Source organism: Phaenicophaeus curvirostris, chromosome 16 (genome assembly GCF_032191515.1).
Source record: "Phaenicophaeus curvirostris isolate KB17595 chromosome 16, BPBGC_Pcur_1.0, whole genome shotgun sequence".
NCBI lineage: Eukaryota > Metazoa > Chordata > Aves > Cuculiformes > Cuculidae > Phaenicophaeus > Phaenicophaeus curvirostris.
This window is the reverse complement of record NC_091407.1, coordinates 17,167,901-17,190,729: the sequence shown is the minus strand read 5'-3', so window position 1 is coordinate 17,190,729 and position 22,829 is coordinate 17,167,901. Positions and strand designations below refer to the sequence as shown.

Here is a 22,829-nt window from a genome sequence, read left to right as displayed (position 1 = left end):
CACATTTCTCTGCTCAACTTTTGCAATGTGTTTCAGCACCAACTTGGCCACAGCAGCTTGCATGTCCGTTCATAGCCGGCTACAGGAGAGGCTGAGACAGGCGATTGTGAGAGGTTTTGTTCTGTGAGTAGATTAATAACAGCTGATGCAGGCGATGACTGTGGCAGTGTGGACATCTGCCTCTCAGGAACTGGAGTGAGATCTCATACAGTTCCCAGTAGCTGCTGAAGAGCTGCCAGCTCAAAATGACTTCCAGTAATCGCTGGTCTGAGTTTGGTTTGAAGTCAGAGCTTCAGCAAGCCTGTCAGTTCCCTTGGATGCCTACAGTTTCTCTAGGTCTTTTCTGTTGATTTTACTGGGTAGGTGTGTAGAGAACACAGGCTGTGAGGCATGGTTTGTGGCAGGAGATGTAACATATGGGGATGCTTCCATGTTGGAACACTCTGTATTGATCCCAAGCATTTATAAACAAGCAATGACAAGGTAAAGCACCCCTGTGATGTTCCCTGAGGAACAGACGTGTTTGGAACTGGGTCATTCCCATTCCTTGAGTTCTGATGTTATTGATCTAGTAGGATGTGTCCCTGCCCGTGGCAGGGGTGGGGTTGGAACTAAATGATCTTTAAGGTCCCTTCCAACTCAGACTATTCTGTGATTCTATGACTGGCAAACAGGAGGGTGGGTGGCTGAGGAAGTGTTCCCGTGTTACACCTGGTTGCTGCAGTTGTTAATCCTAGCAGTAAAACCACGATTGTTGTGGGCTGGCAGAAGAGAATGATTCAAATGCTAGAGAATAACAGGCTGTCCCCTCTCACCTTAAACCCCTGCTGGCACAGGACTATTGGGCGTGGACCCCATGCCAGTAGGCGCATGAGACTGCACATGTGTGAGTGCAAGGAGGACGGTGGCAAGGCCTTGGCCTTAATGACAGCGTAGCTGCTTGGCAGGCACCAAGTCACTTTTGTGAAAGGCGCCTCTGAAGGAGGGTTTTTCCCAAGGAAATTATCAATTAATTCTTTCCACTGAGTCCATCTGGCTTTGAGCTGTGCCCTAGGTGTGCTTCATGATCAATACAGAAATCCCAAACCCTCAGGCAAGCTCCTTTTGTTACATTGCACGTTAATACAGCAGAGACTGTGTAGAGGTTTGAGGCTTAACTGGTGCCTTCAGTGAGGGATGAGGCCTGTTGCAACTTCACTGACATTCCCAAACGTTGGATGAGTCCTGCAACAAGGACTTGGCAGTGGTGTGTGTGGATCAGCAGCTTTTTGTGATGACCAGGCTGCTCTGCTTGTAGCAGTCTGACCTCAGGTCATCACTGTGTTTCTGGTGGGGTGTGTCAGCTCGAGCCTGTGTTCAGAGCATAAGGCTGCAGGGAGAGGACACTTGAGAGCGTTCCCAGTCCAAAATGTCCTGTGTTGCTGTTGCTGACGGGCAAGGTATTCCCCCAACAGCTTTACTGCATAACAGGAAAGGACCAGGCCTGTAGCCCAGGTCAGTTGTAACTGAAGTACTTCTTGACTTTCAGAAAAGGTTATAGAAAATAAAATAATGCAAAATCATGTAATATGAAGTAAAATAAATCAGCTTGTCATCGAGAAAGCACAGCTATTCTGCTTTGTACAGCCCAGTGTTGGGACCAAATCTCAAAGTGTGTGCCCCTAATTTTCTGCTGCATGAGGATCTCTTTTCTTTGAAGATGTCTAAACCGAGTAAAAAGGAAACCAGCATGCAGCCCTGATGTGTTTGTGTCTCAAAAAATGTATTTCAAAGAGTTACTGTCCTGGAAAAGCAAGTACACGTGATCTCTGAACTGTCAGGCACGATGTAGTAAGCACCTCCGGCAATTCAGTTCATTTTATGGCCTCATCTTGAACACTAGAGGTAGCTCTTGCACACAAAGAAACCTCTCCTTTCCGCAAATAATTATCACCAAGCGGCTGCCTAATGAGCAGACAGATTTATCATGAGGAAAATATGAAATACATTAAGTCTTATGTATGCTGATCAGAATTGCATTTTGGATTATAAAAGCAGCTGGACTAACAGATTTCTTTGCTTGGAAGAAATTGAATGGAATGGTATCTCCTGTGGCAGAGCAGCAGTTGTCCTTGTCTGACTCCCAAAATGGGGTCATTACTGCAGCCTTGTGAATTCCAGATAGGAATACGCAGTCATACACAACTCTGACGGTTCAGGAAGGCAAACTGCATCCATGAACATCCCAAACACTGCCCGAGTCCCTCTGATCTTCCATTTACCTGTACATGGCAGGGAGGAATTATTGAGAGGGTGAACTATAAAACTGGCATCTGTTGTGTTTTGATCTTTTCCCCATCAGATCGGTGCTTGCTTGATAACCTCTGCCAAACCACTTGCCTTGTATTGCCTGGGATAATCCTTTGGGGTTCAGAGCACCCACCTTATATCGAACTGCTTGATCAGCTCATTGGCAAAGATTTCACGGTGACTGGAGTACACCTCACTGTCCTGGATGCACCGCAAGCTCACTGCATCTCTGAGATGCTAAGCAGGGCAAAGTACAGTGTTGCAGCAAAGGTATGAAACAGCTGGAGTTGTGCTTTGCTTCCTTGGCACAAAAGAGGAGCCTTTTAATGCCATGCTGTGCTAAGATCTCCAGGCTAGCTCTGAGCAAACTTGCTTCGGTAGCAGTTTTAGCACAGCACTGCATCTGAGCTCTAATACCACTGGTAAGTAATGTGGGCAGCATGCTGTGCTAGCTAGTCCCTTGTGTTCCTGTGCCTCTGCTGGCTTGCTGACATCTAACCTTGACACCATTATTTGTGAACATAGCCTCCATGCGAACAGCACATCCCTATTAAGCATTTTATTCCGTTCACCTGTCAGCGTGCAGTTGCTGCTGTTATGTATGTTCTGCTGCTCTATCCTGTCTTGGTTTTCCGTATAAATACAGTTTCTGTTTCCCTTTCTCTAATCGCACACCATTAATCCTCTTCTACAATGCTAAATAACCCTTCCACTTTTTGGACTGTGCCCTGGTGTCTTAGGCAGAGATTTAGTTGGTGCTAACAGCTCAAGCTGCGGTCCAGTGTGGGGTTTGAGGAGGGGCTCACAGGGCTGGAACAGGAGATGTGCTTCTAGGATGAGCAGAAACATTGATTTACATCAGCAGATTGTCTGGCCCAAGCTGTTTTTCTCTTTGCACTTGGTCTGGGAGAAGCCCACCATTTCAGCAATCTTAGCAAGGCAAAGCAGCAAGGTAGAATGTGCAAGAAGAGGGGTCAGGAGCACAGAGTAAACGAGGGGGGAAGCTACTTCTTCTGGAAGCAGCAATCAACAAAGGGCTGTCAGAGACACACAGCAGTCCCTCTGAAAATATTTGTGTTTCCAGCCTTTCAGTTATGAATCTTAGTTGTTGTCTGTAAAGAGGAACAGGTGAGATCTTTTTAGGTTGTGATTTTTTAAACTGACAGCAACCCTTTTAAGTACATTTGTATAGAATAGCAATCACATCTGGCGTCCAATTAGCCTAGGCACTACTTTCTTCTTCTGTGGTTCCCCTGAGGATGTCTTCCCTGTGCACACGGGAATATGCACAGCTCTCTAGGAAGGACAAAGTGAATCAGCATGTGGGAAGGAGAGCCATGGCAGCAGAGCTGCTCTCCTGGAGATGGAAACACTTCCTCCTGTCAGAGATGAATGATTCTGAGCCCAGCTGGCATGTTTCCAGAAGGGTCTGGCACTGCTGAGCCAAAGGTGAACATTGCAGCATTTGCTTTCCCTTGCCAGAAGGGAGATGGGCTCCTTCAAGTAATAAGCGTTTCTGCTACAATATCTCAACATTTACAGTTATCTCCATATTCCTGCTTCCAGCAGACTTAGAGACTGAATAACACACTTAAGCAACCTACTTATTTTCACTCTGAGAGAAGGCAACAGGAATAATAGTGTGCCGTAGGAGCGGGATAACTAGCAGTTCAGACACCGTACTGTTTCAATTGGAAAGAGTCTGTTGCTTTGTGACTTTCATCCCCTCACACAGGCAGTTATCTGTGCTGTCAGCAGTTCATCAGCAAACCTTACAGCCTTATTTAAGCGGATAACAACACCAAAGCTCTGTTCTTCCCTCTCTTGTAGTGTTCCCTCTTAATGGACGGTTTGTGTCTGGTGCTAGCAGCACAGAGAGACAATGCAGTCATTTGCTTCGACTCCCTGCTGGACAGGTAAGTAAGGACAATGCTGCTTCAACAGCACTGTCTCAGCCCCCTGCTAGAGAGCTTGTGACCTGAAGGAGGGCAGCTGGCTTTCTTCCCTCTAATTCACTTCCAGTTCAGGCTCCCAGGAGGCTGGGTGTCACTCAAAGGCAGCCCATTTTTCCTGAGTTAACTTGTTGTTAATGGGTCAACACCTCACCGTGTTCCCAGTTTCAAAGCTGTGTGTCGTACACTCAGAAACTTAAACTTAGAAAAAATGAAACATGTTTTCTGTTAAGGACTTGGAGTGTCTTTGAGGCTTCCACAAATACAGGGATTCTCTGAAATGAGAGCTCTCATTGGGAATAGACCTGCTGAATCAATAAAATTCCTAGGAGAAATATCTTAGCAGATTCTACATTTGGTATGAAAAAAAAAAAAAACCTTAAACGCCAGAGAGCAAAATCAAAAATCAGCCTCTTAAATAAATCACCAGAAATGCTGGTTAGCGGATTTGTAAGCCTGGTAAAACAAACAGAACTCCTCTACAGGGACTGATTAGTAAAATGGAATGATTATCAGGGCAATTAACCCACTGTACTCCAGAGTAAAAGTTTCTTTGCATAGGGGGCTGGTATTTGACAATACAATGTGTAGTTCACAAACATGATTTCCACTCGGAATGGAAGCCAGGGGCGTGTTTTTTCTGACACATCCAGTATAGAGAAGTCCAATTAGGCTGTTGTGACTTTGGCTGTACCAACATCCAGATAATGCTGTCAGTGGGACAGGAATGAGGAATTCAGCGATGCTGGAGTTTACAAGCATCAGGGAGATCAAACCTGAACATCCAAGCTGATAGACACCTTGGAGTTCTCATACAGTGATGAAATGTTGCTGTGGTCAGTCAGAAAGCAACACCTGGGAAGAATGGTTGGAACAGACTTCATCAGTAACCTCTATAAAATGTTTTTAAGCTGATGACAGCATTTAGACATTGCTCCCGTTCATTTAAGAGCACGCACGCGCGTGCTTGGGAGCCACATCCCAGACCTTTTACCCAGCGAGGCACAGCACTAAGGGCAAGCAAAGAGCAAGTTACTCAAGACCTTTTCTAGTGAGTTTCCATCCACTCTTTCCCTGGTTTACAGAGTAAAAGCAATCAGTTGGGAATCCCAGCAATCACTGCAGAAGGGAGCACTGGGAGAGGGGATGCAAGCAGAGCTGGCAGCCAATACACGATCCCCTCAGCTCTTTATTCTTCTGAGGTGTTTGCTGATCAGAGTTGTGTGTGCCTAACAAGATCAGCTACAACACAGTACTTCTGTCTTCTCTGGGCTTAACTTGGTATGTTTCAAGACTGCCAGTCTCAAGGCAGCACCCCCAAAGCAAACCTCACCATGGGTTCTCACTGCTGTTCATGTGAGCCATGGGGCTGAGAAGGAAGTGGGAAGGTATAGGCGTGAACTCTGCCATTCTCACTTGCATCTCTCGCCCCTCCTCCTGCTCTGTGCCAGTGTGGCTGGTTGTGCAAAGGATAATCTTCCTTGACAAACCACAAAACACATGTGCTTAATATATGGCTGTTAGGAGGCGCTCCCAAATGGCAGGGTCTGCTGTCCCTTTTGCCCCAGTGCCAGAACTAGCAGCAATCACGCACCATTTAAAACCAGCTCAACAGAAACATATTTGCCTTCATGATCAATGATGCTCGTGGAAGGGAGAGGCAGCAAGGTGTGCGCAGGACGGAGAGGAGGGGATCCTCAGGCAGATCAGATCCTCGTGATCCTCAGGCAGATCAGCTTTAGCCAGTGGTAAAATCACAACCTTATTGTATCATAAACCATCATACTGTGTAAAATCAACTTTGCAAGTATCTGTGAAAACCCAGCCTGACTTAACTAGTGTCTCATAAGGATACTTCATGCTACGACATCTTCATTGCCTGCTTTATAAACATTTCAAAACAACATCTGAGGTTAATTACACTTATGACTCCATCAGCCAGAGCCACGTGACCTTTCTTGTACTGAGTACATTGCTGTGTATTTATTTCACTCCTACTGCCTTGGCCCAGGGTTCCAATACCTGCACAGATTCTGGCCTGTGTTTCAGCTGCATTGCTGAAGTCCCATGGTGTGAGAGATTATTTCACAACCCTGGGAGCTGATTCACAACTGAGCCATGTTACTTAGGCTTTGTGCCACGGGGAGAAACGTTGCCATCTGTATGGAAGCCTGGGATGTGATGTCAGAGATGGACTGTGATAAGGAGGAGGAATCAGGTGTTGAGAGGAACAATGCAGGCTCTGCTACTATAACCGCTCATAGTTCAGAGCCTATTAAAGCTTTCCTAAGCCAGCTCTTAGCAGTAGCACATCAAGAAGAGAATCAGTCACTGGAGGATATCCTGTGCAGAGCAGTTGCCTTAAAGAGAGACACAGACCCTCGTAACCATGAGATGATCATTGCTCAGCAGCAGCAGTGCCCACTCTATCTGCTCTCTGAAGGCATTATTTCTTCACCAAAGGGCAGGAAGAACAGAGAAGGGGACGGAATGTATGTGGAAGGGGCACAAAAAGCAGACTGTGAGCTTGAATCCAGTCTGCAAAGACTGGAGCCAAAGTAGGAATCCGGGAGGGTGCCAAGGGCAGCTCATAGGGCAGAGTGAAGTAAATGTTTGGAAGTGGTGAGGGGAAGCTGAAGCACAGAGAGTGGTGGAGACTAGGGGGAGTATCTAGAGAAGGAAGGGACCCAATCCTATCCACAGGCAGGAAATAAAAATGATGTGAGACTTACCTTTCTTGTTCTGTCAGCATCCTGTTGCCTGGATCTCCAAAGTAAAGCATTTGAATTTTCCCTGTCATAACTTGGTTTTACAGCCAGATTTTTTAGCTGCATGGTGGCAGGGGGAAGAATTTACAAGGAGATTCAAAGTAGCTCCTGGAAGAAAGGCATGTTCTGCTTTTTATGCATGACAAACTAGATTTCAATGCCTTAATAGGTGATGCATCAGGAAAAAAAATTTTCATGGAAAGGGTCATTGGGCACTGGAACAGGCTGCCCAGGGAGGGGGTTGAGTCACCTTCCCTGGAGGTGTTTAAAAGACAGGTGGATGAGGTGCTGAAGGGCATGGTTTAGTTATTAATAAGAATGGTTGGACTCAAAGATCCTGTGGGTCTTTTCCAACCTAGTGATTCTGTGATTCTACTGATTTCATAGTGATTACTCCTCTATGGTGAGTACTTTCAGGTGCCCATAAGATTATTAGGACCTAACTGTATTGCTCATGGTCTGTAGGAATTCACATAGTTAATGTTGTACTGAACTTGACTAATGCACACCCAAAACCTAGCTGCAGCAGAAGGAAAGCGGAGTGTAGACTAGGCCTCCTCACACCTTCCTGGGTTTAGACAACGTAGTGCAATCAGAACAAAAGTGTTAAGGAACTTAACTGCATGTTATTCTCTCTGACTAAACATTCCTACTAAGTGTTAATTGCTGTTAGCAGGGAGTGATGTTATCCCTATAGGAAGCTCATCCCTGGGAGCTTTGGAGGAAAAAGAGGTGTAGAAATCCAGAAATGAACACACAAGGTGTAAAATCTTGGAGCTGTTGAAAATCACTGAAGGGAAAACTGTTGCCTAGTACAATACCTGGATATGGGGGCAGGGAGCAGGGAGTGGTTCCCAAAGCCTCTGGACATTTTGCAAGCCTAAGCCTCTGACCGTAGAGTTAGTTTAAAAGGCAACTTTGGCATTTGTATTTTCCCACTGAATTTCTCTTTAACATGTCTGGAGGTCAGCTCATGTGTGGCTTGGAGTGGACCAGAGCAAAGCAAGGACCAGTGAAGCAGGCCCTGCTAGTGAAGGCAGCTTGGAAAGTCATGGGGTTTGGGGAAAACAGATTTATCTTTGTTGAGAAAAAGACTCTTGCCCAGAGCTACCTACCTACACGTATGTGTATTTCCCACTGCCCTAGAGACCCCGTTATGCAACAGGTCAGTACTGTTTGTTTGGAGGCTTATATTTTAAGAATCCAAATCCATTTATACAAAGCTTTGTAAAACCCAGGATTTATCTGTGTAAAGAAGTTCAGTAACAGATGCACATGGCCAGAGCCGTTGGCACAGAGTGTAGTCCTCCTCAGAGGAAGGTCATCTGCAGTCTCTGACAGCTGAGATAGCAAAGTAACCCCGGCTTCCAGCATCTATCAACATAAGCAGTCAGTCCTGGACACTGCGCAGCTTCTCCTTTATCCCAAAAATGAGAAACAGGCAAGTAGAGAAGCTTATGGTATGGATTTGTACCCCTGGGGTGAATGAAACTTGTCAAAATTGGTTGAATTTTAGAAGATATCAATTTGTATGAGGCAGAGGTGGTGCCTCATGACAGCCCCATGCCTTGGCTTTAATCAAGAGCCCAGTACATACTGGAAGGTAAGACCAAAACTCTGTCAAACTGACTTCCACATCATAACGGTGGCACTATTTTGAATCAAAATATCTGGAGATTTTCATAAAGATTCAATATTTTCCATAGATGTCACTTATTTTTTATGACAAATCAACACTTCGTAAGAGATCTGTGATACTTGTCAAAAATAAGTAACACGAAATGTTCATTCAGCCCTACTACCAAGCTGGCACATGTCCTGTGATCGGGAAGTTATGTTTCAGAAGCCCAAATCTAAACAGAAGAGGAGAAATTCAGCTGTTTGCTGTTCCGGGGTTGGGTGAACTGACTAGTACTGAAAGGGGCTCCAGGAAAGCTGGGGAGGGGCTCTTGATCAGAGAGCGCAGGAAAAGGATGAGGTGGAACAATTTGCATCTGAAAGAGGGGAGATTGAGATGAGATCTTAGGGAGAAATGTTCTCCTGTGAGGGTGGGGAGTGGTGGCTGCCCCATCCGTGGAGGTGTTCAAGGCCAGGTTGGATGGGGCTTGGAGCCCCTGATGCAGTGGGAGGTGTCCCTGCCCATGGCAGGGGTGGAACTGGGTGAGCTTTGAGGTCTCTTCTGCCCAAACCATTCTAAGATTCTAATATTTCTCAGTAGTTCATCCTGAGAAAAGAAACGCTGAGCTCCAAACACGTGAGCAGCTAACAGGAATAAACTGCATAAATACCTTTAAACTCTGGATGTAATCCTCAAAGTGTAGTACAAAACAAACAAGAGATTTGGATAGGAGATGCAGTGCCTGAGGAATTAGGACTAGGAGCTGTAAAAGAATTGGGGAGAATGATAAGCAGTAGGAAGTGGACAGGCCTCGCCTGTGGATCCCTTTTGCTCCAGCAGAGGAGCAAGATGTGTTTGTAACATCATACGCAGTATAAGAGCTGCTGCCTTCCATACCAGGGCTCTGAGGACCGAGCCATAAAAGACACAGAGCCTTCTTTGAAGTCTTGGTGCCTGCTTTTAACACAGGCAAAACTACCCCAAACTCTCCCAAAGTCGTACAACTGCTGTTTTCAGCAGCTTTCCCTCAGGCACAGTAATGTTTTCCCCAGGCTGGTATGCGCTGCGGTGCCTGGGAAGGTCTGCCTGCCCCATGCTGCGATAGCTGCAAGGCTGTCAGAGCACAGTGCTTACTGCTGCCAGGGTGCCAGGCTGTTGCCAAGTAATGTGACAGGGCAACCAGTCCAGGCTCTCTTCTGATTTGCTTTGGAAAGGACATTACATATCTCTGGGTGACAGAAAATCCCTTCTGCTTCACAGCAATGGGGAATAAGCCCATCGGAAAGAAGCTGATAGAGCTTTCTGTGGTAGGTAGGAGAAAGGACAAATATGCTCAGCTGTTCCCAGCTGCCTGGGCTGCTGAATCAAATCCCTCTGGCATTGCTGGAAGCAGGGGCCACTCACAGCAGCTCAGAGTTTAGGCCACGAGTCTAGCGGGCAGCAGTGGCAGTTTGCCAGCGCTTTGGATTGCTGGCTACAAGAAGCACAGTATCACCAGGTTGGAAAAGATCCACAGGATCTTTGAGTCCAACCATTCTTATCAATCACTAAACCATGCCCCTCAGCCCCTCATCCACCCGTCTTTTAAACACCTCCAGGGAAGGTGACTCAACCACCTCACTGGGCAGCCTCTGCCAGTGCCCAATGACCCTTTCCGTGAAAATTCTTTTCCTAATGTCAAGCCTGAACCTCCCCTTGCAGAGCATGAGGCCATACCCTTTTGTCCTGTCCCCTGTCACTTGGGAGAAGAGGCCAATAATGTTTATTTTCAAATGGGCTTTTTGCTCCAAAGTTCAGGGTAGGTTTAGAAATCCCAGAGCCAGATCTGAGGAGCAAGCTCATGAGGAAATGCCTGTACCTCAAAGGCTGTCCCTAGAAATGATGTTTGATCCTCTGATCTCTTGCTAATGAGTTTATGAAATGTCTGCCAGGCTTTCCAGGTCAAAGCTAATGAGCAACAACATGATATCAGGCAAAGTGTAGGAGGGTTAAAAGAACATGGATTTCAAATCCTCGTGGTTTGAGCAGAGCTGCAGCATTTACTGGTAGAGTTGAGCCATGGAAGTAGAAAGGAATTTCATATTTGCTACCGGTGTGATTTGGGACTAGATGATAGGATGAGAAATCAGCTTTTGAAATGTGGACTCTATCAGTGCTGACATCTATGTCTGCGCAGCTGTCTCACCTCCTCCTGCAGTCACAGAGAGAAGCAAGTGTTTCTGTAGCAGTTTTCACCTGCCTTATTTGAAGCATCTGCCTCAGGTGCAGATGAACTCATGCTTTGGGAGCTCCTTCTTCCCAGGCAGTGACCTTGCAGGTGCCTGCTCCCCATGCATGCTTCTCTTGGGACCACACAAAGAAGCTCACCTCTAGAAGCGACAGAGCCATCTTCTGTTCGTGCCACCGTTAGCGGATGTTGAACTGCCAGTGGCCCTAGATGTCCCTGCACCTGGTCCATACCCAAGCTGGAACCTCCCTGGTGATATAAGAGCTGTCAGGGAGTGCTGTGCTGTTACTGGGATGTCCTGTTTCTCCTCATGTGCAGCTCTGGTGTGGCCGTCCCTCAATGATGGTGCGGTGTGTCATTGATCTGCCACCATCAGCGGGTCAGAGCATGGAGACAGCGTGGTTTCTACACAGCCATTCCTCAGAAAGAGCCCATGGATGTGCAGTCAAGCCTGTGCTCCAGGCAGTGCTGATCACTCCACTCTGCTTGGAGCGCTGACACTGTTACCAGCAACCACACTGGCTGCTCCAGCACCTCCGTCTCTGGAGAGGCTGCTGAAACCTGGGACTGGAGCAGAGCGACAGAGGGAAAACACATCTCAGCCGCTCTTGGCAAGATCAGTAGCCCCTCAGCAGCAGGCAGAAGGGCTGGAGTCCTACAGAAGAGACCTAAAACCCTATGAGAGGCAGAGTGCTGGCAGGAGGAGAGTCCCAGGGACTGTGTGAGGTGGACTGTCAGCCCAGTGTGCATAATGCTGTGGGGTAACATGGTGTTCATGAGCACAGAGTTACTGGTCCTGAAGGCCTTTGTGCTAGGCTAGGCTCCTCGTCTCTGAAGCAGCCACACCAAAAGAGCTGCACAGGACCAAGGTTTGGAAGAAGAGGCAGAGCAGCTGGGAGGGAGTTAGATTTCCTACTTGGACATTCTCAAGATTGACATTTTCAGTGAACTGAAGAAAACCAAAGAAAATCTTGCTCAAAGCCCCATCCAACCTGGCCTTGAACACCTCCACAGGTGGGACAGTTGTAGCCACATCTGGGCTAGGATTTAAGATGAAAGAGGGGAGATTGCAATGAGATCTTAGGGAGAAATGTTTTGCTGTGAGGGTGGGGAGGTCCTGGCCCAAGTTTCCCAGAGCAGTGGTGGCTGCCCCATCCATGGAGGTGTTCAAGGCCAGGTTGGATGGGGCTTGGAGCCCCGATCCAGTGGGAGATGTCCCTACCTGTGGCAGGAGGGTGGAACTGGATGGGCTTTAAGATCCTTTCCAACCCAAACCATTCCATGATTCTATGATTAATTCAGCCTTGTAAACATCCTCACTGTGAGCACGCATGGGAAACCTACCTCTGAAAAGAAGTTTCTTTGTGATGCCTGGAAATCACAGCTCTCCCCCAATCCCTTCCTTCTTTTCTCCCCAGGCTGAAGAGCTGCTCTGTTGCCTTTTTGACTCCCTGACATCTGAGAGCATCCACTGAATTGGATCCCAGGGTTGCTAGTGGAGATGATCAAGGCCCCTGGGGGTGGACACTACTTCGGGTATGTGTGCAGATGGACACACAGGGGACTCCCAGCCTCTCAGAGCACCAGTATTTGTTTTGCATTAAAACATAAAGTCTCCATTGTAGTATTAGCATCAGTAAAGATACATGAGAGTGGTGGGAAGAAGGATCAATACCCAAGAACAAACCTTTCTAACTGTAGCTGTGCTTTCTAGTGGAATGCGTTCAGAGACAATCTGCTTGAGCAAGGTCTGGAGCATTGCACTGGCAGGGAAAAACTCTGGCAGGAAAGTAAGTAGGGACAGGGGTTTTGCTGCGGTCTATCTGTCAGGTGCCCGATGTGTTATGGAGAGACTCCATTTTCTGCTCCTGCTGTGCTCTTTGAACCAAAGACAAAGCCACAGTAAATAAAATGGAAATGCTATGAGGAAAGGTTGGATCTCTGGAGAGTTCAGCACACCAGGCAGAGCTGTTGAGTAAGATTAACAGCTGGACAGCTTCATGTTCACTTGCCTCTGCTCTGGCAGCCCTTTCCCTGCTGTCTCTGCCCAGCCTCAGCTTGCTGCAGTCCCCTGGGCACACAACCCTGCCTCCTCCTCCTCCAGCAGCTGCTGATCACAGCACAATTCCTCCTTGGCCGAGTGTTTTCTATGAGCTCTTTGGCAAGTAAGCAGGCATTAATACAAGGTCCTCTGTTTACCTGGAACCCACTGGGCAACTCCAGCTCCTTTGAGGAAGATTTTTCTCAGTTGGGGAGGCCTCATGTTCCTGTCTGCCCTGCTTAGGCAAAGACTTAGAAACATGCCTGCATCCAGTTCCAGACATCATGGATGTAGCAAGAACAGCCCCAGTGCTCTCTCTAAGTGGTATTAAGGCAGAGTAGTTGGCTGGCCAGCCCACCTCAGAGTACTCCTGGCAGGGTGAACCCCTTCTGTCCACAGCCTTTCCCTCTGAGAGAGCCTGGTACGAGTCCTCCTCCTGCCCAGCCATTACCTCACAAGAACTCTAAAAATATAACACCTCTCAGATCTCTGTCCTCCTTCAGACTGGGCTGAAAGTGTCCAGTGAGTCCAAGAGGTGTTAGAGGTCTGGCCCTGCAGCTTTGCTTCCAGCTAGCCTCCATCTGTCCCCATCTCTAAGGTACCTTGAAACAGCAACAAGAGCTTGTTGTGTGACTGGAGACATGGAGAGGGGACCTGCCCAAACCCCATGCAGTACTTTGGTGTCAGAACCTGGCATAACTCTTCAAACCTATGCTTCTGTTTTGCCTGGACAGGCCCTTTGCACTTTATGGTGGGACTGAACATCTCCAGGAACACATGCCCGCAGGGGAAGCAGGCAGCTGTCCCAGTCCCCAGGGAGGACAGGAGACAGAAAAGCCTGCTCTGCTCCTGCAGCTAAGTAGGCCACTTCCTGCACTCCAGGCGCATTTCTGTCATGCTTGTAAGCCATGTATGCCTTTGAAACAAATGAAAATTAAAAGGATCCACCCCCAGCACTCAGGGAATGTGATCTGAAAACAGGAGCACGTTAGAATAAAGCACAGCCAGATAGCAGCTGAAAGACAAGGCCTGCAGAGCTACGTGCAAGGAAGGGGCACGCAGGGCCAGCAGCAGCCGTGCACCAGCCAGCACAGTGGCACGCAGGTCACCAGCACTGTGTCCAACTTCCCTGGGCCCTCCAACCTGGGAAAAATGGGATCACGGAGACCTGGGCAGCAGGAGGTGATGAGCTGGTGACTGGCAGCTGCCAGTCTGGGGCAGTGACAATGCATTCAGACAACCCTGGTCCTGTCAGGGCTTGCCAGCAGGCAGGAGCTCTCCAAGTGTCGCATAAATTGCCATAGAAAGAAACAGGGCCTGGTATGAAAACCACCCTGTACCACATCCCCTTCTGGGCAGCCTCGGTCCCAAGGCTGGTTCTTTGTGAGCCCCCATCTAGCCACATGCAGAGACCCATGCCTCAATTTCCCCTGTGTGAAGCAGAGGGAACAGTTCTGCTGTGTCCCTAGACACACCAGCAACATCAGAAAATGGGGCAGCACCCAGATATTCTTAAGCAAGAAGCTGCTGCTGTGTCTTCAATTCCTATTTTAAAGCCCAGCTAATTAGTCTCGGCATAACAAACCAGCTCGCCCTGCACAGAGCAAGGGAAAGAAATCATCCTCTGATATTTCCAAAATGCCAGGGTGCCATAAATAACCTCTCCAGCCTTTCCTGCCAGAGCACCTCGCTCCTCTCCAGAAAGCTGACAACCAGGAGCTCCATGGACGTTGCAGAAATCAATCCCACTACCAGCTCCAGCAAAGGGAGCTATAGCTCAAATGTTGCATTCTGCCAGCCAGGATTAGCTAATCAGAGCTGAGGAGCAAATTAATGATTGCCAGAACTAGGAGAAAGGCAGATTTGATCTGAGATTGCCAGCTTTGCAGCTGGCTCCTACTTGCAAACAATTCATTTAGATTATGAAAGCAAGAAATTTAGTACAAAACCCCCTAGATTGTTTAATTCCTTGAGAAAGAAAAGAAAAGAAATGGAATTTAGATTAAAAATTATGCAGAATAGTATTAATTCCCCACCCTTTTGTGCCTCCCCTCTTGCTGGAAAACCAGAGCTAATCAGAGTTTAGCATTGTTCTGCTGCCAGTGTCAGGGCTGCTTCAATGGAGGAGAGAGAAAATATAGGAGGTGACATTTTGTGTTAACTCCTTAGGGGCCTGTGATAACAAAGATGGGAAAGCCTCTCATTTTCCCATCTTATTCTAGCTCGATCATCACCTCTCTTCTGTATGCGAGTGCCTGGGGGTGCAGAAAAGCTCCGGCCCTGCACCTGGGATGTGGGCACGCTGTGGTTATTTGTGCAGAGAGCTCAGTAGCTCTCGTGTGAGCCCTTGGTGTTCTGAGGGATGCAGAGGTGCTGCGTGCTCTTCCCTCTCATGGGTGCAGGCAATGGAGAGCTGCACTCGTGTCATGGCTTTCCAGCTCACCGTGTTCCCCTTTGTGCCAAGGATAGATTTAATTACCTGTTAGGGCTCGGAATCGCTACCTGGCTGCTACCGGTAGCAGAGGACACTGCTCTGGAGCTGGATGAACCATCATCAGTGCCAGGCAAGGTGCACACACTTGATGGTGTTGTTCACGGGTGGAGGAGCTGAACCGGCAGCCCATCCGCTCTCCAGCTCTTCTCTGCCAGGAGCAGCTCATCCCCATGGAGCAGGCACTGGCTGTGCCTGTCTCCAGGTGGCTCCAGCTCTAGGTCGGCACCCCATTGCTGCAGGGAGAGAGGGTGACAGCTCTGAGCCTCTTCCAGCCACCACTGCAGACCCAGCAGCTCCTCATGGATTTTGCAGCCTGGCCGCACTGACACTTACACACAAACTCCACAATAAAACTCATCACCTCAGAGCAAACTTGTGGGTGTTCCACATTGTTGTCCCCATCGACTTTACTGGTGCTGTGTTAACCAGAGGTGAAAACAGGTGACACCTCTAACGGAATCATAGAATCACAGCATGATCTGGGCTGGAAGGGACTTCAAAGCCCATTCAGTTCCAACCCCCTGCCATGGGCAGGGACACCTCCCACTGGATCAGAGGCTCCAAACCCCATCCAACCTGGCCTTGAACACCTCCACGGATGGGGCAGCCACCACTGCTCCGGGCAACCTGGGCCAGCGCCTCATCACCCTCACAGCAAAACATTTCTCCTTAAGAGCTCATCTCAATCTCCCTCTTTCAGCTTCAAACCGTTCCCTCTTGTCCTATCCCTGCACTCTCTGATCCAGAGACCCTTCCCAGCTTTCCTGGAGCTCCTTTCAGTACTGGAAGCTGCTCTAAGGCTTCTGCAGAACCTTCTCTTCTCTGGGCTGAGCAACCCCAACTCCCTTAGCCTGTCCTCAGATGGGAGGTGCTCCACCCCTCGGATCACCCCTCTAATGCCAGTGTGTAGATTTTATTTGTGTGAGAATCGTTCTTTTTCTTTTTACCCTTAACATTTACATTCACCGCAAAAACCTGTTCTAGCTCCAGCCCTGTGCGTGAACCCTCCCTGCGGTGGGATCAGGATGCAGGGTCCAGTCCCAACTCTGTCCCAGCAGGTGGGCAGTGGCCCCTCTCTGTTCCTTGATTTCCATCTTCCTGGGGCACCGCCTCCCAGGCCTGGTGCAGCAGGAGCCGCTGATTAATTTGTTCTTGGCAATTCCCCATTGACAGGGGCTAGAGGAGCACAAAGGGTGGTTTGTCTGCAAGGCTGTGAGCTTTGATAAAGCGAGGCTGGGGATGACTCAGATGTGGGTAATTAAAATGGTTGGAACAGTGGATGGCTCAGGCAGAGACATCAGCCCGGTGCGTGAGGAGCTCAGTGAACTGGGTCATGCAGGAGACCAGCAGCAGAGCCTCGTGCAGGCTCACCTGACCCCAATGTGGCCACAACCCACCAGCAACACCACTGCCATCCCAAAGAGCAGCTGGGTTTCTCGGTTAAAGCTGGGCAGAAGCTCTGTCTGGACAATTTCACACAGTGCAGGGTCAATTAGGGGCTGCTGGTGCTGCAGGTGCTCCTGGGGAGCTCAGCAGAGGGGCTGTAGGGTGGATGTGTTGGTCTCATCCATCCCTCCATCCCTCCATCTCTCCACGCATCCTTCTCTCCTTGCTCCCAGCATGCAAACCCATCACACACCCAGGTGCTGTAGAAGAAGGCCTGCTGGACTCTTCCTTTCCTTGGTTGTAAGATGGTCAGGCTGGGATCAGCCTGGGGTATGTAAGCTCTCAGGGAAAACCTGGGACCTTGTGCTGGTGGGCATCTGCTGGATTCCAGGGCCCTGTCCCTGTCTCAAGGCAGTGCTTGGCTGTTTTGCCTGGTGGATGGATGGGTCTGGAGGTTACTTCTTATGCTGATCCCTAGAGCCCTCCTACTCGATGACATGTGTGAGGTTTACCATTTTCCAGCCACCAGGAATCTCTGGAGATCCCCGTGACCTTTGGGAGATGATACTCTTGTCTTTAGCAAGATCACCAAGGTTCCACTGTTGATGAGGATCCTTGGGTGGCTCCCGTGGACCTGCAGGTGACCAGTCTGCCAAAGACCTTCCTCCGCTGTGGGCAATAATCCACGTTTGCCTCTCTGCATGCTGTGGCAGACCCTGTTGTGCTGCTGGTACTCATCTGATAGTGGAGATGTCAGTGCTGCTGTGTCCTGGTGATCTCTCTGGGGCTGAAACGTGGGAGACCTCCTCAGCTGACTTAGAGAGGGGGCAGGTGGGAGCATGGCAGGGTGAAGTGGCCGAAGGTTGTTTCTCTGCTGGCAGCCACTGCCTGGGGGATGCCTTCAGCTTCTGCTGCATAGCTGCAGGCCCTCACACAGCTGTGAAGCTCTTAATGCCAGACAGCTGGGCTTCCATGCTCTGAGCATGGACTTTGGGTGTGGGACTTGTCCTTTCCAGAACTCTGGCAGAAGCCCCTGAGCTGTTTGTGGCTGCGTGCTAGGACGCTGACACCCTGTCAGAGGAGACCAGCCAATTAATGTCTCCCTTAGAGCCACAGAGCAGCTGTTCAGACCCACAGATCTGGTCTGCAGTAGGCTGGGCTTGCTCTGTGGTGGAGCAGAGGAGGCTTTGCCATGACCAATTGGCTCCCAAGAACACCAGTCGAAAACTGGATAATGACTTAGAGCTGGATGCTTCATGCTCTCAGACTGATGTGCTTGTTGTGCTGGTTCCAATCTCTGAATGCTTGTCCTGCAAGATCCCGCATCCCTCAGGAAGCCTGGAAGCCAGCTGAGATGCCTTTCAGTTCCTGACCCTGCAAAAAGACAGAATCTTGGTCTGCTTCAACCAGGTGGAGCTGATGCCAACCACAGTGCCCCTGGGGGCTGCAGAGCTGCTCCTGTCTCTAAAGGGAGACACCCATGGACCTGAACATACTGAACACTGGTGCTACCAAGAAAATTAAAGATGACCCAGAAGCTTCTGACCACTGAACTGCCCTGCCTTCTGGATATCTGCTGTCAACATCTTGAACATCCATAGACTGTTCTGATGCCCAGCCTCCTGAGTCTCTTGGCCAACACATCTGGCAGCCTCCAAATACTGAAGTCTACTTGGAATTGAAGCCAGGCGAATGTCCCAGGTGGCCAGCCGGGTACCCTGGGCAGCCTTGGCAAGGAGGGCTCGTGAGGGCAGGTAGGACTGAGGAGCTCTGCAGAGCTGGACACTGTGGTGCCTCATCAGACAAGGCTTTGAAACCAGACCCTGCCCTTGGGCTGGGGTCCTTGCTGTGCTCCTCACAAACCAGGCTGGGTGAGGGTCAATCCTTTGGGTGACTGCAGGTGTGTCACAGGCTGGAGTCCAGCAGAAGCTGAGGGAGCAGGATCTTCTTCAGTCCAGAGGAAGGTGAGGGATCTAAATCAGTGCCTGGGATTACGCAATGCTGGGAGCAGACAGGGAGGTGCAAAGATGAGGGATGAAGCCGTGGTTGCAGACTTCAGCAGGGGAAGTGCTGATAGGCACCAGGAGAAGCTGATCTGGAGGAGGGTGGTGTAGCCCTGGGAGAGGTACCTGAGGCCCGCTTCGCTCTTTGCCCTGCTCTGAGCTTGTGTTCCATGATGGATGCTCTTCCATGGGGGTGGCTGTGCCTTATGAACCAGCCTTGCTTCTTTGCAGGGTCCTGACCCAGCTCCAGCCCCAGGAGCACAAGGCTGACCCCAATTCTTCTGCCTTCCCTCATTCCCATGCAGGGAGGGTGATGCTGGTAACCCACCCCCTTCTAAAGCAGCTGAGGGATGAGGCAGGCTCCCTTTTGTACTAAAGTTTCTTTCCAGCGTGGGCTCCCTTTTATCCTAAAGTTTCTTTCCGGCATGGTGTCCCAGACACATTCTGGATGCCTTTAAGCCTCTGAGGTGTTATAGATGGCTTACAAGTTGGGCTCCATTAGCAGTTGATTCACTGTTTATTAAAGCCTCTATTAATCTGGTATTAATGCTCTTCAAATGAGACCTCTCTGGAGGTGCAGCAGCCTCTGAGATGAGGAGCTTAGCTCCTCCCGAGCCCAGTGCCACCAATGTCAGCAAGGGTTTAGCTCATCAAGCTGAGAACCAAAGTCTTGCGAGGCTGCTGAGAGCCGGAGCCACCTGGGATGCTCCTGGAATTAGTGTGGGGCAACGCCAGTTCCAGAGCAGGGTCTGAGATCTGCGCACCCACTGCCCCACTGTGTGCCCAGAGGGGATACAAGGGGCTTGGGGATAGCCTGGGGACATTGTGCCTACAGACAGATGCTCTGCCAGCCAGGGCCCAGTGAAGCTGGGTTCAGTTCTGTTCCACATTCTTATCAATGATCTGGATGAAAGGATCGAGGGCTCCCTCAGGGAGTTTGTGGATGACACCAAGTTGGGTGGGAGTGTTGCTCTGCTGGAGGGCAGGAAGGCTCTGCAGAGGGACCTGGACATGCTGGATCCATGGGCTGAGGCCAATGGGATGGGGTTTAACAAAGCCAAGTGCCGGGTCCTGCACTTCAGACACAACAACCCCGTGCAGCTCCAGGCTTGGGGAAGAGCGGCTGGAAAGGTCCTGGAGTGCTGGGTGACAGCAGCTGAACACGAGCCAGCAGTGGCCCGGGCGGGCGAGAAGGCCACCAGCATCCTGGCTTGGATCAGCCCTGGGGTGGCCAGCAGGAGCAGGGCAGGGATCATCCCCTGCACTCGGTGCTGGGGAGGCCAAACCTCGAATCCTGGTTCAGTTTTGGGCCCCTCACTCCAAGAAAGACCTTGAGGGGCTGGAGCAGATCCAGAGAAGAGAACGGAGCTGTGGAAGGGTCAGGAGAACAGGGGTTGTGGGAGTGGCTGAGGGCCCTGGGGCTGTTTAGGCTGGAGAAGAGGAGCCTGAGGGGAGACCTCATCACTCTCTGCAGCTCCTGGAAAGGAGGTTGGAGGGAGGTGGGTGCTGGGCTGTGCTGCCGAGGGACAAGTGATGGGATGAGAGGAAATGACCTCAAGTTGTGTGAGGGGAGGTTTAGATTGGCTATTAGGGAAAATTTCTTCACAGAAAGGGTTCTCAGGTGCTGGCAGAGGCTGCCCATGGCAGTGGTGGAGTCCCCATCCCTGGAGGGGTTTAGCAGCCGGACAGATGAGGTGCTCAGGGATCTGGTTCAGTGCTGGACAGGGATGGTTGGACTAGATGATCTCCAAGGTCTTTTCCAACCAAACCATTCCATGGTTCTAAGCTGGAGCAGGCAGGGGCTCCCGCAGCAGGGCAAGCTGTACTTTGGCTCAGTTACGTGCTGCCTGGCTTCAGAGGGGTTCGGAATGGGCAGATCCTTAAGTGAGAAACAAAAGCCTCATCTGCCCCTGCTGTTTAACAGCCCTGGGGCTTTCTTGGGGTTGTGAAGGAAGGTCTGAATTAGGAGGAGTGTGGACTGGCACCCAGGAGCCAGAGGAAACAGAGCCTCATGCTTGGCTGAGGGCTTGGGGTGCTGCCCGTGGCACCCTGAGCTGGCAGCTGGGTCTGAGGGCAGGGGCCCTGCCTGTGCTGGCATCCTGTGCCATGTCCCGGTGAGCGGAGGCGGCGGTGGGGATGGCAGAGCTCTGCCGTCCTTGCCAAGCTGGGATGCTGCAGTTGTCATGGTAACACAGGAGGCCTGCCGAGCCGGAACCCGTAACCCAGCCGTTTGTGGGGCTGGGAGTGCTTCCATCCCCTCCCCTGCACTCTGGCGGCTCCCCACCCCCCAAAATCCTCATCGCACCTTCATCCCAAAGCTGGCAAAAAGACCCTGGTAAAACCCAGAGGTTTTCCATGGGAAGAGACACCTTTGGGTGAAAAAAAACCGCATCAGAACCCATTGCAGGGAGCACGCAGCTGATTCGGAGGCACTGGTGGCCTCCTGCTCTCCTCTGCCCTGCGCCCAAAGCCTCACGGCCGGCGGCTGCAACAAAGGGCCCCACACTCCCATCCCTGCTCGGGATGCACAGGAATGCCTGCGGCAGGCTGGATCCTGCAGGGAGCTGAGACAGCATCTTGGTGGCAAAATATTTCCTTTTAAAGGGCTTGTTTGGAGCTGGGGGTTGTTTTTTGTGATGCCGACTTGGCATTGATCATTTGTGCTCCAAACAAGTGGATCATTCTTGGTTATTTTTACTCTCAGCCTCCAGTTTTTAAGCTGGGGCTGCGGTGGCTCACTTAGCATCTCCAAGGGAAAATGGGCAAAATTGAGCTCCAGTAACCAAGGGCTGGGTGAAATCCCAGGCTTTGCTAAGTGTCATAGGCAGGAGACCCTGGCCTTCCCACCCAGCAGCTCGGGAAGGATCTGGTTTTATGGGACCGTGGTGGGGCCGGATGTGCTGCACCCGTCCAGCATCCACCACTGATGTCATTTTCACACCTGGCGCCCTGTTTCTCTTCCCTCTGGCATCACAGACGGCTCGAGGGTCTGTACAAATCTCAGAATCTTTGGGAGCAGTGCTCGTGCTGCTCATCCATCGCTCAGGGACTGCCCAAGGTCAGCAGCCACCTTCCTCACCAGAGTTGGGGGCAAACTCAGAGGGGAGGTGGGCAGGTGGTGGCTTTGCCAGGCAGCAGCTTCTGCCAGGGGTTTGGGGTCTGAAGGTCTCACCTGGAGACAAGCAGGCCCTGTCCTCCCGGTGCTGACAGGCTCTCAGCATCCTCGACCTTGCTGGGATAAAATTAGCCGTTTCACTTTGAATTAAAGACAGTTGAGCTGAAAGCAACCCGAGCGCTTCATTTCAAAGACGTCAAATGGTAGCATTTCCATTTTTGTCTGCGCTCGTGGAGGGGAGGGTCCTTCTAGCCAGCGCCTGGTGACAATGACATTGATTTCCTAGACCTTTTGGCGTGGCCAAGTCTGTATTTTTAGCTGGAGGAAGAAAAAAAAATAACCCATACATCACGTGTCAAAGAAATGCGTTCCCTGCCCTGATGGGAAGGGAAAGGAGATGAAAGCCTTCGCTGCTGGAGTTGGCAGCTGAGCAGGGCTTGCAGTGGCGCTGGAGGAGCACTGGAGGAGTTGCTGCATCTCCTGAGAGTCAATCCCAGCTGTGCTCCCCGCCTCTGGGCTGGGTACACTGAGCCCTCCCGGGATGGGGCTCCGAAGCAGGGAGCAAGCAGGATTTCTCCTCCCAAAGGATCCCATCCTCTCGGCATCCCCTGCAGCCAGTGATCTCTGGGATGGGTGCTGCCTTCATCTCCCCTTCCCTGCCTTCTCCTCCTCCATGCTCTCCCCTAGCCTGTTCTCATTTCCCCAAGAACACTTTAATGAAATCTGCCCTTAATTAAATCCACATTCATTTGCATAATTACCAGGAAATTGAAATTAGCCTGCGGATGTGGCTGGAATACATTTGGCATCGAGCAGCTCTGTCTGTTTAGGATTGGGGGGGGCTGCGTGGCTGGGTCCCCCTCACCCATGGGTGCTGCTGTCCCACCCCATGGGGCTGCTCTCTGCACCCCTTCCCACCTGCCCTGGGCTGGCCGT

General features: G+C 50.4%; 2 protein-coding genes across 2 annotated transcripts in view; one reads left to right on the top strand and one right to left on the bottom strand.

Annotated features, from left to right (window-relative positions):
* DNAAF8 (dynein axonemal assembly factor 8) overlaps window positions 1-12,481 on the top strand; it is a 101,273-nt gene extending 88,792 nt beyond the window's left edge. The window contains 4 exon segments of the mRNA XM_069870285.1: window positions 2,342-2,559; window positions 4,120-4,205; window positions 8,381-8,450; window positions 12,273-12,481. Of these exon segments, the coding sequence (XP_069726386.1) occupies window positions 2,342-2,559; window positions 4,120-4,205; window positions 8,381-8,450; window positions 12,273-12,350 (452 nt within the window). The 3' untranslated portion in view covers window positions 12,351-12,481.
* The window catches only part of SBK1 (SH3 domain binding kinase 1), a 49,014-nt gene that overhangs the window by 8,985 nt on the left and 17,200 nt on the right, over window positions 1-22,829 (bottom strand). The gene's annotated exons all lie outside the window — the stretch shown is intronic.